The following is a 13,872-nucleotide window of genomic DNA, read 5'->3' as shown; positions in this document are numbered from 1 at the left end:
CTTCAGCCTGTGAACGTGAGGATATGGATTAAAGATATGATCCAATATTATCTTCCATGATATGAGCTCACCGAATATTACCTTTTCATACAAGAGATAGCGTGCTCTTTTTGTTTTCCTATTTGCTACTATGTTTATGTCATCGTTTTCTGTTGTTCTCCATATCATGTGCTTACTCCTCTCTCTAACGATTGCTTTTTGAAGAAGGAAGAGGCGCTGTGCTTAGACATTAATTGCTATGTTTTGTCGTCAAAAATCGTCTTAATTTCCACGTCATGCGAACTTAAATATGTTCCAACCAGCTTTTTTTTATAGCATTCAGTTAATCTGTGTCATATTCTTTCGCGTAAATTATGTGTTGTGTGTTTGGCCAAGAATTTTCAAAGTTGTTGTTTTGTTGATAAGATGCTGATGACGTGCATACTTAGTTGAATTGTTCTCTTTTTATTCAAAACTATTTTTGTTCTTCCCAACATCTGTCTCTTTCGTGTCAAGTTGGTTTTCCGTTTTCGTACCTCATCCTAAAGTTTAATTTGACGTTATTGAAGCCACAGTGTATTGTCATTTAGCTATTTAAAACGTTAAACAGTTTGGCATAATGTCGTGCCCAAATTCACGACCTGTTTTGTTCCTTTTTTGTTTTCAGTCAACGTGACGCAATCGTTATTCATTTCATTTCCCTGTTTGCCTTGAAATGAAAACTCGTGCATACGTAGTCTTAAAAACTTGAATATTTCAGAGAAATTTTTATATGAGCGATATGTTTATTGCGAAAAATTTTTCTTCCTAGATTTCCAAGAGATCCCGCATAAAGGATATTTGTCTATCAAATTTTATTTTTAAAATATTCGAGATAAAAATTTGAGATAAAAGATTTTGAGATAAAAGTCGATAGACGAATCTTATCTTCCACCTACATGTAGCTACTTTTATGTTTGCTTAGAATTACATATTTCAATTTTGAGGTCTTCGTTTTTACGGGACTTTAGAAAAATGAAATTTAATGCATGTAATGAAATGTATTGTGATAGGAATTCACAATTATACAGGATACATTATTGCTTTCTGTATCAACATTAACACGTATTTTTATGCGAGCATTAATCTCATTTTTGTTTCAAATTTATTTTTCTCGGAAATTTTTCATTTTAAAGTATTTTGTGGTGTTCTGCAAAGTTACCGTCGATTTTACCATGCTTTCGAACAAAAGTTTCGAATATTCATTTGAAGAAAGAAATATTCGGATAAGTATTCAAATGTTCGTTTGGTAGTTGCATCTACAATAATTTATTAGCTAACATTAAAGTAATTAAAAGTATGTCCTTTTTAGGAGTCGTCACTTCATAGAGGGACGTAGTTTAAATGGTTTATAATTAAATTAACGAGGAGACCCCTCTAAGTTCAACATTGGAGTAGAGGCGTGTTGCCCTTGCCTCCCCCCAGTTTATACGCCCCTGTATGTGGAGACCAAAAACTCTCTTGCTTAACAAAACTGGGATTTAACGAGAGAAAATACAGAGTGCGATAAACAGTCCAGATGTGAGAGGACACTTTTTATGAAGTAATAACAACAGTTTGCAATGAATACGAAAGTTCAAATAGAGTTTTCTGTTCACGATTCTCCAGAAATCTGTTTTTTCTTGAATGTGATTGAGAACGTTAGCACGCGAAAAAAATCTCTACCTTTGAACTTCAGTCCTATGAGATGGCGCCTTGTGCTATAGTTAAAGAATTTCCTGTTGTCATCCATTGTAGAGAAGACTATGTTGAACGTTAATTTTATGGATAATGTGCTCATATTGGAAAAGTGTTTTGAAAGAGCACTCGAGTAGTGTCTGTTAATGGACGATGTACGAAAATCATCTGCTAAGATAATAGGCAATGCTTTTACGACTTGTCGACTGTGAAAACTTCAGAGGTTCGTGCGGTGCATCAAGCAATGTGTATCACCAGAAAGCATTTCCCTTGTTGCCTGATGGGTTTCTTTTTACGTGTCGTGCATTCGTGTTCTTCCTTTAGTAATAGCGTGATTTCTGTGCTTGTATGTCGTCTGTTACCATGATCGCATTATTGTGATGGACATTAAATGAAAATAGTCAATATTGAAACAGCTTTCAATTTGGCTTCTTATGCTGTTCCGCGTTTCTTTTATCTTTTACAATAAAAATGCATTGAGCTGAGTAAATTATGGCTTACGATCATGTCTTCACAAGTGAATATATGTCGATAGCATTAACTATAGTGAATCTTTCTTGTCACCTAACCTTACAGTAACAGCCGTGCATGTGCTGTGTATTTGTATTGTATTTGTGGTTTTTCAATTTCTTGTACGGCTCTTCTAGCGTTTACTGAGAATTAGTGCAATGATATTTGCATATCATAATATGATCGGTTTCGGATGAGTCTAGCTACTATACTTATACAAATTTTTTATCTTTCGTAGATATTCCCGATTTACCAGATAAAAACTTTTTAAAAGCTTACGTCATCATGTGTCGCCAATGTTTGCAGCAGGTGGTTACAGACTGCTACGTTAAGTAAGAAATAAGTCATTTCGCTGAAAATCGATTTTACCGTTTCACCGATGATTACATTGTCAAATGGAGTCCTATAGTTGTAGATCAAGAGATGTATTCCTAATGTGCGTAGCCATTAAACCTCTCTTCGTTTGCTGCTGTGTTTACAACTGAAGCAGCATTTGGACGAAGCAGCCTCCTCTACGAATATCCAGCGCTGTGCCTCGTGCATTTACATTTCGTACTTAGTGTAAACATCGCAATGCTTTAGACAGTAATAATATACATGAAAAAGTTTCTCGATTCTGATTGCTTAAGAACAGTGCAGTTTTTCCTAAATATCAGTGCAAAAGTGCGAAACGCCGGTGCAAAAAAGCGAAACACCTGTGTAAAAATGCAAAACACCAGTGCTGATTTCACTTCAAAGCTGCTCGTGATTGGTTAGTCAAACAAAGAAGTAATATAAGAGCCTATCAAAATAAAATATTTTAAAAGCGGGAAGTTAAATTATCGTAAACAAAGCAATTACAACGGCTGGCGTAAGTTTTAAGTAGATTTTCTTTAGCGAAGCAGTTCACAGTTCACCGTTTGCAAAGTGTTTCTGGATGAAAATAACAACACTGCTAAAAGTAGATACCTTGTTCTAGCTGCGTGTGCGGAAGTTATGCTGTTGTGAAAAGTAATATCCGACGGAATTGAAAAGTCAACAGAATTGAGAAATTTTTTCATGTATATTATTAAGCCCTTAATAACCGAGCGTGAGGTCTTTACGGAGAAATAACGGACTGAGGTCTTTTTGTACAGACCGAGCCCGTAGGGGGAGGTTTGTACAAAAGGACAGAGGTCCAATATTTCTTAGTAAAGACCGAGAAAGCGAGGTTATTAAAAGGTTTATTATATCATTCGCACTATTCCAGCCCACGACAAATGTATCGTCTCCATAATTTCGTAAAAGCACTATTGCCAATACTCATTTAATATAAACGACAACTGACGCATGACAAGTGACGCTTGCCATATAATAATAAAATGTAATAGCATGGTTTCTCGTGCAATTTGGGAAACAAGCACTCGTGAGTTTTTCAAAGACTTCAAATCGCACTTGTCCTTCTGAGTCGTGCAATTTTGGTAGTCTTTGAAAACTCCTTTGTGCATGTTTTTCCCAAATTGCACTCAAAATTACTTATACAAATTGTATGGGGTTTTCATCACGCTCTGTTTTTATATTACTGTAGGAAAGAGGTAGTAGCGGTTTGCACCCCCTAAACGTCTTTTGGAATTCTAGAAATGCGTTTACTTCGTTATATATGTGCAAAGAAATGCGTTTTCACAGTAAATGCGACAAATATCAATGTTACTGATAACTGGATAATCTAAACACAAAATCTCATTTAGTCTGTGTTCGTGTGTTTTAGTCGAAGAGATCTGGTCTTTTTTGCATAACTTAAGATCCCATAATTGATAAGACTAACTTATCTTTAAGAATTTTTCCTTGAGTGAGTACTTATTAGTGAACGATTTCTTTATACGCGAAATTCATGTGCGAGTCGCGCCTTGATGTTTGGTTCAATTGCTAAATTACAAGAGTCAATCGAATTTTTTAAAAGAAAAGTTCATTGATGAAGAGCGTTTGCAAGCACTTGGGCTGCTTGTTCATGCTAAAAAGCTATACATAGTGTATAGTTTAAGTATTTGAAGGTAGCTACAGCATTTTAATATTAGCTTAGATTCATTATACCAAATTAAAGCTGTCGTATTCATTTGCAGCTAGAATGGTTTTGTTCGAAATAGAACAACTAAGTGTTCTTTGTAGTTTATCATCTGGTAAACTTAAGATCAGCTGTCCTAATACAATAAGACCACTTTTATTCAAGATTCTTTTTTGTTAAAGTTTGTAAAAAGTATGTGGACGTCTTTGTGTCAAGTTTCCTTCTCCTGGTTCTGTGGAATGATAACAATAATGATGACTTTGGAATGATAGAAGAATTAAGGGACGAACTAAACAGACTTACACACTTACAATGATCAGAGGTTTTAACAAAATTCAAGATTCAATAACCATGGATTGTGAGACATTACTTAAGCGAACAGTGTGATTGATGCAGTTCTCTATCATGCTTTCTACAAACATAAAGTTAGCTCTTAGCTCTGTCTGGTTTCTTAAACTTCTTTAAAATTTGTGATTCTCTTTCTTTAAAGTCTTTAAAGAGTCTGTTTAAGTCTTAGTGTCCAGTTTTGTCTTCTTTGTTTTGTGAAAGACTACGCGAGTTTCGTAAAACCAATATAATTTTGGAATGATAAGAAGAGACAAAACGAAACACCTGCACATGCATTGATGAGAGAATTTGAATAAAAATTCAAAGACTATGAATGGTACAGAGGAAGAATTGATGCGGCTACCTCACTACAAATATAACTAATACTTAAGCCTATGTTTATTTAATAAACTTCTATAAAAACTCCATCTGCCATTTCTGATTCTCTCTCGTTATAGCCTTCAAAGAGTGTGTTAATTGACACAAGTTTTTCGAAATCAAGATGATTTTGAAATAAGATTCAAACTGAAACACGCACCGTACAATGATGACAGATTTTGAAGAAACTTCAAAATCACGAAAGGTAAAACATAAGTAAAAGGAAGGGCGTGATTGGGACAGTTCTCTACCATCCCAATAAAAACGTAAAACTTAACCTCAACGATGTTTTTTCAACAAACTTTTCGAAAAATCCATCTGCCCTTTGCGATTCTCTGCCCTATAGCTATGTATGGTAAAACATCAGTAAAAGGAAAAGTGTGACCGAAGCGGTTTTGTCACAATGTATTGATACAAGCTTTTTTACCGAAAGCTAAGTGTTTAGTGTTAGCTACATTAAATGTATTTAAATACGTGAAAATTTTGTATGGTAAACGTGTTCTCTTACATAATGAATAAGTAAGGTCCATGCATGTCGTTATTTCGTCCCTGTATAGTCAGTTTCTTCTTGTTTTTTCAAGCCAAGGTTATCTTGACCAATACGATTAGTTGTTGTCTTTCTTGAATTTTCAGTCGCTTTCCAACTTTCCAGTGAAACTGAAGTTGTTTGTCTCGATGATGAATGATTGAGCCCAGTCCTCATACGGAAGCACAGAAAGAATAGTAGTGTTTTCGATAGGTAGATAAACGCAGGGAATAAACAATGGGGTTTATTACATAATTCAACATTGCGATTGGCAGGCTGTAAACGCCTACGGCATGTGTAATTTTAGCCCACTTACTTGTTCCGATAACCTTCAGTCTTACCAAAAGCTGTATTTGAGTGAGAACGAAAGGTGGAAAGGCAGTTAGCACCAGAATGGTTGTCAGGTACACAATCATATTTGCCATTTGTTTATGCCTTGCGTTCGCGACAGTCACATTTTGTCCACTACGAAGAATTTCCTTGATAACACTGATGTTAAGGAAAATTTGGATGGCAACTACGATTTCTAAGACTGCTATGTTAGCGATGTAAACTTTCAATAAATCTTTGTTGTCGTATTTTTTAAAATACCAAAGCGTATTAAGCATTCCCAATGGAAAAGCTACAAGCCACAGGACAGTAATGTATACTATGATTTTGGATCGTCTGCAGCGGTGTTGGCTTTCAAACGGGTATTTGGTTACAATGAATACTTGATATGATAACAATGTCAGGGCGAAGAATGAGCCAGCACGCCCGAACATGTAACAAAAATCAATAATTACAAGGTCGAGTCTTGTTTGAGTCAATTCTAGAATTCTATTACCAAACAAGAAAACACTGGTAATGCAAGTTATGAGGTCGGCGATGGATAGATTCACTATGGACATCCACGGTCCTTTACGAAGAATTTTTAAAGGATCCACCAAAATAGCAACAACAACCGCCAAGTTGAGCAACGAGCCGACCATTGCTATGATTGCTGTCGCATTGAATATTCTTGTCGTGTTTTCAACGCTCAACACGAACCAGTTCTTCAAGAAGATGCGAGAAAATTTACAAACACAATTTATCTTTTGTTTATATATTTTACGTTGCTACATTCAACTGAATGTAACTAAGTTCTAAGGTAGCCACCTTTTGACGTGCTCAGTTCTATTCTTTGCAGTGTTGTTTTGGCTTAAAGGTGACATGAAGCCAATTTGCTTATGGATATTTTTACTTTGAATTGTGTCAACCTAAGCGAATTTAGATGAAAAGTTCAATAAAATTTTCCAAAAGCAAAAATTATAGCTTTTTCTTAACTCGAATCTCAGTCAATAGCATGGTTCAATTACCGCGCGGTCAATCTTGCGTTTATGACGTCAATTTGTTTACACTTTGCAAGAGATAGCTAATAACGAAGATGGAAACTAACAAACCAACACGATGAGACCGCAGATATTGCGCTGCAGTAACATTCAATAAGGTTAGCTGCAAAAACACGATATTAAACAAAGATAAAGCTTGAATGCAAACAAATTGACATCACGTCATGTGCAAGCTCTAAAACTCGTCCCCAACTTCCAAGCCAAATAAAGTTATTTATTGCAGAGTAGTTTTGAGTATACTCACACAAAAAAATACACCATTCAGCCATAAAAGTTACTTGGTTGTATTGAAAGTACTAAAAAGCATGCAGTACTTCACCCACCTCTAGAAGGGCCTCTTGCAGTGAAAACCTGAACAGCGAACTGCGCCGCAAACCAAAAAAGCCATGATCACGCGACTTTTTGCGTTTTGCTGTTAACGCCAAACTAACACCTAATCTTCTAGTTTGTGCCAATAATGTTTTACTTAAATAATGAAACAGAGACTTTGTCGTGGTGACAAACTTAAAGATAGATTTCAAAATAGCAAATACCATGGTGAATGGTGATAATAACAATGTAATAGTTCTTAAAAGAACTGTTTTAACCAAAATACTAACCAAACAATTCAAAGGAACCGTTATTTACAGTTAGAAAGAGACACTATGCATTTCGGCAGACTACTCATCAGGTGTCAACGTCTGCTAAATGAGAACCTCCAAACCATGCTATATTTATAACGTTAGAAAAGGTCAATGTCATCCCTATTTTTAGAGATGACACTTAAAACAGAGACAGATTAAACACGTAATCCTTTTGTCGGCAAAGGACAGGATTAGTCAATTTAATTAATACCGACTCCATGACGCGTAGCTGGAATAACGAGCGACATTTTTTAATAATTCTAAAGTTTTCATCAGAATAAGCATTGGCACAGCGAGTGTTGCTCAAAAGATGTTTTCCAAATCGCTGAATCACATAGAATCGGATTTTCACTTTTACACCCACGTTTTGGTAGTTGTCGTAAAGGAACAGTTTTATTCCTGACAGAAGCTGGTACATGCTGTTTTATTCTTTCACTCAACCTTTGAGAAGTCCTACCTACATAGCGAGCATCACACTCACATTTAAACTCGTAGACTACATTGCTTGATATTTGTGCAGGGAGAGACTCTTTGGGAGTGGGTGGAAGAATAGTTCTTTTTGAGAATATAAAGACCACATTGCATGCAAAAAACAAACTCTCGGTGAGATTTTTAGTTTCCCTCTCGATGTCATTAGAGGCCTTACCCATCCAGGGAAGTTTAAGGAAAACAGGGCACTTGGCCGGCCCGAAAAGTTCATTCCGTTCATTGTTAGTGGATAAGAAAAGTTTGTCTAGCAACTTCTCCGGATATCTATTTAACACAAAAATATTCTTCAGTGAGATAAGATCACTATCAATAAACTCTTTTGAGGACAATCTATACGTTCGCTTTATCAAACACTTCACTAAAGAAATCTTTTCTCTATGCGAAGAGAAAGAGTCAAAGTGTGTGTACAAACCAGTGAAAGTTGCTTTGCGATGAATGCTTGTTAAGAACTGACCATTGCGTTTGTGTACAAGAACATCTAAAAAGGCTAATTGATTGTTTGACTCTAGTTCAGAGGTGAAATTTAGTGCAGGGTGAAGAGAGCAAAGTTTATTAAGAAAAAGTTCACGATTTCAATCGTTATGAAACAAAGAAAAGGTGTCATCCACATAACGCTTATACCACAGCACATCCGGACAATCTGAAGATGCAAGCATTTTGCATTCATGATAGCCAACAAAATATTCGCAAAACCGGTCGCTATGTAGGTAGGACTTCTCAAAGGTTGAGTGAAAGAATAAAACAGCATGTACCAGCTTCTGTCAGGAATAAAACTGTTCCTTTACGACAACTACCAAAACGTGGGTGTAAAAGTGAAAATCCGATTCTATGTGATTCAGCGATTTGGAAAACATCTTTTGAGCAACACTCGCTGTGCCAATGCTTATTCTGATGAAAACTTTAGAATTATTTAAAAAATGTCGCTCGTTATTCCAGCTACGCGTCATGGAGTCGGTATTAATTAAATTGACTAATCCTGTCCTTTGCCGACAAAAGGATTACGTGTTTAATCTGTCTCTGTTTTAAGTGTCATCTCTAAAAATAGGGATGACATTGACCTTTTCTAACGTTATAAATATAGCATGGTTTGGAGGTTCTCATTTAGCAGACGTTGACACCTGATGAGTAGTCTGCCGAAATGCATAGTGTCTCTTTCTAACTGTAAATAACGGTTCCTTTGAATTGTTTGGTTAGTATTTTGGTTAAAACAGTTCTTTTAAGAACTATTACATTGTTATTATCACCATTCACCATGGTATTTGCTATTTTGAAATATTTTACTTTAATTACACTGACATCATGTTATATTTATATAGCAGTATCGTTTAAATCGTAATGTCAAATGTCCCAACTATAATCTTCTGCCTTCAGTAAGAATTAATATATTTGGAAAAGCTTTTTTACAATGTCGAACATTGTGTTGCGCCTGGGCTACAAGAGCGATTTCTAGGACGAGATTTTTCAAAATAATCAAACGGAGGTGGTGGATATACATATACAAAAATTTTAACGACCATTTTTGCAATGTTTATTAGTATAAACCAGTGAACTGTAATAACAACTGGAACGATAAATCCAATAGTTTTTCTCATGATCGGTTAAAGCCAAACTCCCCCCGAAACAAAGCATGTTTTCTTGGCGACTGACGTTTGTTTTGGCTTTTTGGCAGTTGAAAAGAGTGTAAAAATTATTTGTTTTCTTTTTTCGACACATTTTGTGCCTTAAAATCGCATCTACCATAATTAGCGTATGCCTCAGCAAAATATTTCGAGGAGAAACATAATCGGCAAGAATCGTGGACGATGGTTTTTAACAATTTTTTATACCATACCCAGTTTATCGCCCCATTATATGCAATGTGTTCATTTTTTTCTCTCTTTATATATATTTATGGACAGACACATAGTGTATATTTTGACACATTTATGATTTTCACATTTGCTCGTAAAACGGCAAATTGCTCAATTTTACAAACTTGGTAGGATTGTGTATTTAACATGGAACTACAATATTTTGGTGGATTGAATGTTTGGTATGCCTGGAACTTGCAGAAAAAGTAACAAAAATTGCGCGGACTTTTGGTAATTTTTGTCTTTGCTTTAACGTTTTTCAGCCATACTATAAGTTTTGGCCGATTTTTTTATCGGACGTTATATGATTCTTAGAACATACGTAGCTACGAATTGTTTACAATATGTCAGAAGTGGTAAATTTTTGTATTTTTCAACAATCTCTTTCATAGGTTATGATGATTGTAAATCTTCAGTTAAAGCTTTATGCTCAAGATCATGTTTTACAGTTCAAGAAAGAATATTTTTCTGTGAGCCATTTCATAAGCCAGAAAGCTGAGGTTATTCGCTTGAGTTGAAACTTTGTTGTAAATTTTATTAGCAAGGACTTTCATAGATAAAAGTTGTCTTTGTCTAACCATGAAAAGGAGAGTGAAAGAGTTCTGGCACATTGATTGAAAAAGTGATCCTGTATTTACATTTCTCTACAACAAATCCAGTGATGATTCTGATCTCAGTGATCTGTACATACTAAACTACTAATTTACTCTGTGTCCTTTGATAAAGTTTATAATGTTGATTTAAAATAAAGAATATCTGATTTATTTTTGAAGTCATTCTTTATATAATCAATGCATGCAAAAAGTAACTCAAGATGATTTTGGGACATTGTTATTTAATGTAGACAAGCTCCTCTGTTAGAAGAAAGTAAGCAAACACTTTAATGCTTTGTGCAGCTTCTACAAGACCAGAAAAATGTTGTCGTTCTATATTTAAACAGAGAAATTTCAGAATTTTACTCTTCCAAAGTAAAGAGCAATATGTATGTCTCATCCTGTGTAGAGTGACCTTGTGGAAAGAGTGGTCAAAACATTGAATCAAAGCAATTTTATGTGTTTAGTGAGTCTAATAGCGTGGTAGCAATACTTTTAAAACTTTATTTTTGCCCTTGCATCACTTAAAGTAGGTTAATCAGAAAGGCATGCACTTTATGGCATTTGTAACATAGCTGTAAGCTGCTAAATTTTTGTTCTGTAATTTTTACACTCATCTTAGGCCTATGCATACTAATGTGCCTCTTTAAAAGCTTATTAACAAAATTCTGTAGTTATAATGATCAATTTCTTACCAGGTTGTACATTCATTATAGGTTGTGCACGATTTACCATGTTTCATTAAAACTGACGAGATTTAGGTCAAAAACATGCTTCTCCTATGTTTATACATAAGTGCGGAGGTGATAGGTTTGCTTCCAAATTTTTGACAGAATTCTTCATTTAAAACTTACATTTTACTTAGACTTTATTAAGAGTCTCGCCTTTTTGTCACCTTTCAAGATGGCGCCCGTGAATTATTTTGCCTCACCGTGACAACGCTATTAGATATCTAGAGGATTGGGTATATATCATTGGATAAAATCGTGTCGACATGTTGAAAAATATTTAACTTGTTGAAATCATCACGATAAACTTTGACAATTTTTTTCTGGTTGTTGGGTTGCGCGTTCGATGGTGGCTACACGAAAGATTTTAACGTTTGTTGATATTTTCGAAAAATCGCATAAAGAACATCACACGCGAATCACTTGACTCTGAAGATGGCTACCGCTAAGGTTGTCGAAACGCCAGTCTACATCAACACCAACAGTCCTTCTCAGGACTCAACTAACTTGACGATCTACATCTACAAAATGTAGCTAACTATACTTCCGGACTCAAACCATTTACTTCATACAAATATGCATAATCTGGTGACGAACCTTGGTTTCTGTTGTCTGCGAATGGTTAACAGTGCTGTTTTCTTTCGTGCCGTTTTGCTGTATGACTGTAGAATTGCTTGATCCTTGCGAACTTTGAAAACCACACCACAAACTTATGAGGAAAATCACTAACACGTGGTTTCTATTGCTCATTGTTTTCACGAAGCTATAAATTTTTCTCTTGTAAAGTGAAATCAAACAAGTTCTCCTCGTGGCTCTATGTGAAACGGAGTTGAGTTGTGAGTAATCGTGCACCTGTTGATGACATATATAGAAAAAGTACCGCCACGTTTTCTTTATCATTTGTCACCCATGCACTTTACCAGCAGGTGAATGACATATGTTCATAGTTATGAGTGATGCATGAAAAGATGAAGCGATAATTTTCAAACGACTTCATTAAGCCACGATTCATGTATTTTCATAAATAGAATTTTGTAGAGTATCCTGATTTGAGTTGCGATCTCATATTGCTTACAACGTATGTTTAACTAGAAATATGTTATATATACAGGGCGCTTTTTCGGAGTAAGATTTTTGCAGCCCTGGCTCCCTGCTAATAATTACGTCTTCGTCCACTATCAATAGTATATTGACATATTGTTTATTTTGGAGACAATGATATCAAAAACTATCTAAACAAAATGTGACATTTACATTATCGTAATTTAGCTATGTAACAAAATCAGGGATAACTTTTAATGCTATTTTAGCTATAGTTATGTGGATGTAGATATTTACGAAATAAGCGCATGATTATAAAAGATTATTAGGAAAAAGATGTTGTTTCACGTCGCACGAAACAACTTCTCAACCAGGAGCTATCCTATGAATTGTGTATCTGTCCACGTTCCCAATCCGACGTCGTCCGTCCAGGGAGGTCCATGATTAGTGTTTGCACTGGAATTAAATTAAGGCTGTGGAAATTTATGAAATTCTAGTCCTTCAAAAAGGCATTTTCATGGTTTTAAGAACACTATTTAGAAAAAATGGTTTCAAACTGAAAAGAATCAAAAAATAAAGACGACTAAATGAAACTCAAATTTTATTTTCGTCTGAAGTACAAATTTTACTTCATTTAATTATATTCAAACATTAAGGCCTTTTAACTTGTTGAGTTAGTTTTACAGATAAACAAGATCATCATGATTAATATTGAATGTTTTGACAATTTTACGTTTGAGTAATTCAACATATTTTTCAAAAACGTAATTTTTAGAAATGTGCATTTTAGGTTTTTTTAGAACTACACTTCTATTAACATACATTTTCATGCTCTGTTATGATAAGGGCAAGGCAATGTTTGTAAGAGCAAAATAGACGGCAGTAAGTTTAAATATAAAACTCAAATGTCGTTATGATATAGGAATTTGGAATACGTTACGGAGAAACTTAGGAAATTTACTTGCAAATAACTGAATAAAGAAAAGGAATCTGCCAAGCGATTTTCCCTTTGGAGAACCATAACTTTGAAAAAATAGGAGTCAGTTAGTAAAGTCGATTCATCGTTATATAAAAAACAAACATGCTCTGTCAGTTACATGTCGTGTGTGGGACGGTAGAAGAGTTCTGCGTAGCTTCTCATTAGATAAAATATGATTACTTTTTGACTATGCTATAAATGCAAGCGTTATGAAGAACAACTCTCATTTTGTAAATGTGCAACGAATAAGTTTTTTTTCGCATAATTCAACTCAGCACGATACGCGTTCTTTGTGGTAATCAAGCTAAATTGTGTGTAGCACATATGTTGGGAAGATGGAGGTCGGCTTCATCAATTATAGGATGCTGTTAAAAGCAATTAATTTCATCTTCTGAAAGACCGAACGCTAAAAACGCATTGGCAAAATTAGAGCCCTTGCCAGTACCGCTTTTCTTTCATATATCATTCGATTCACATGCTTGAATTCCTCCCATTGGACAGTAACTTCAATTATTTCATTTCTATACATGTTCTTTTCAACAAGCAAAGCAACACAACATTATGCAAAATTAATCATATTTACTTTGTTATTTTGCAAATTTACTTGTCAGGAATAAGGTGCGCACTTTTAATATCACGGTTTTAATGTAATACTTTTTGTGTCGATTTCACACCTGACAATTGCTTTATAATAAAAGTGATATTTTAGCGCCAATGTTGGTGTTAATTTAACACCGTTTGAT

At 35.0% G+C, this 13,872-nt stretch overlaps 2 protein-coding genes across 8 annotated transcripts in view; one reads left to right on the top strand and one right to left on the bottom strand.

Annotated features, from left to right (window-relative positions):
- The window catches only part of LOC124453372, a 62,146-nt gene that overhangs the window by 21,054 nt on the left and 27,220 nt on the right, over window positions 1–13,872 (top strand). Inside the window, exon 19 of one of the 7 annotated variants that reach the window (XR_006951071.1) lies at window positions 10,181–10,552. The exons of 4 other annotated variants lie outside the window; for them this stretch is intronic. The gene's annotated coding sequence lies outside the window, so the exon portion shown is untranslated. Of the gene's footprint in view, window positions 1–790; window positions 1,105–2,443; window positions 2,834–10,180; window positions 10,553–13,872 lie in introns of those variants that run through there. 2 more of the 7 variants (XR_006951069.1, XR_006951066.1) reach the window with 2 other exon arrangements.
- On the bottom strand, window positions 5,298–12,006 carry LOC124453375 (type-1 angiotensin II receptor A-like). The gene is made up of 2 exons (XM_047004198.1): window positions 11,707–12,006; window positions 5,298–6,490 (listed from the first exon to the last, which is right to left on the bottom strand). Exons 1-2 carry the CDS (start codon window positions 11,857–11,859, stop codon window positions 5,630–5,632), a joined length of 1,014 nt encoding a protein of 337 aa, XP_046860154.1. The 5' UTR covers window positions 11,860–12,006; the 3' UTR covers window positions 5,298–5,629.

This window comes from Xenia sp. Carnegie-2017, unplaced genomic scaffold (assembly GCF_021976095.1).
Source record: "Xenia sp. Carnegie-2017 unplaced genomic scaffold, XeniaSp_v1 HiC_scaffold_25, whole genome shotgun sequence".
Classification (NCBI taxonomy): Eukaryota; Metazoa; Cnidaria; class Anthozoa; order Malacalcyonacea; family Xeniidae; genus Xenia; species Xenia sp. Carnegie-2017.
This window is presented reverse-complemented; position numbering and strand designations above follow the sequence as displayed.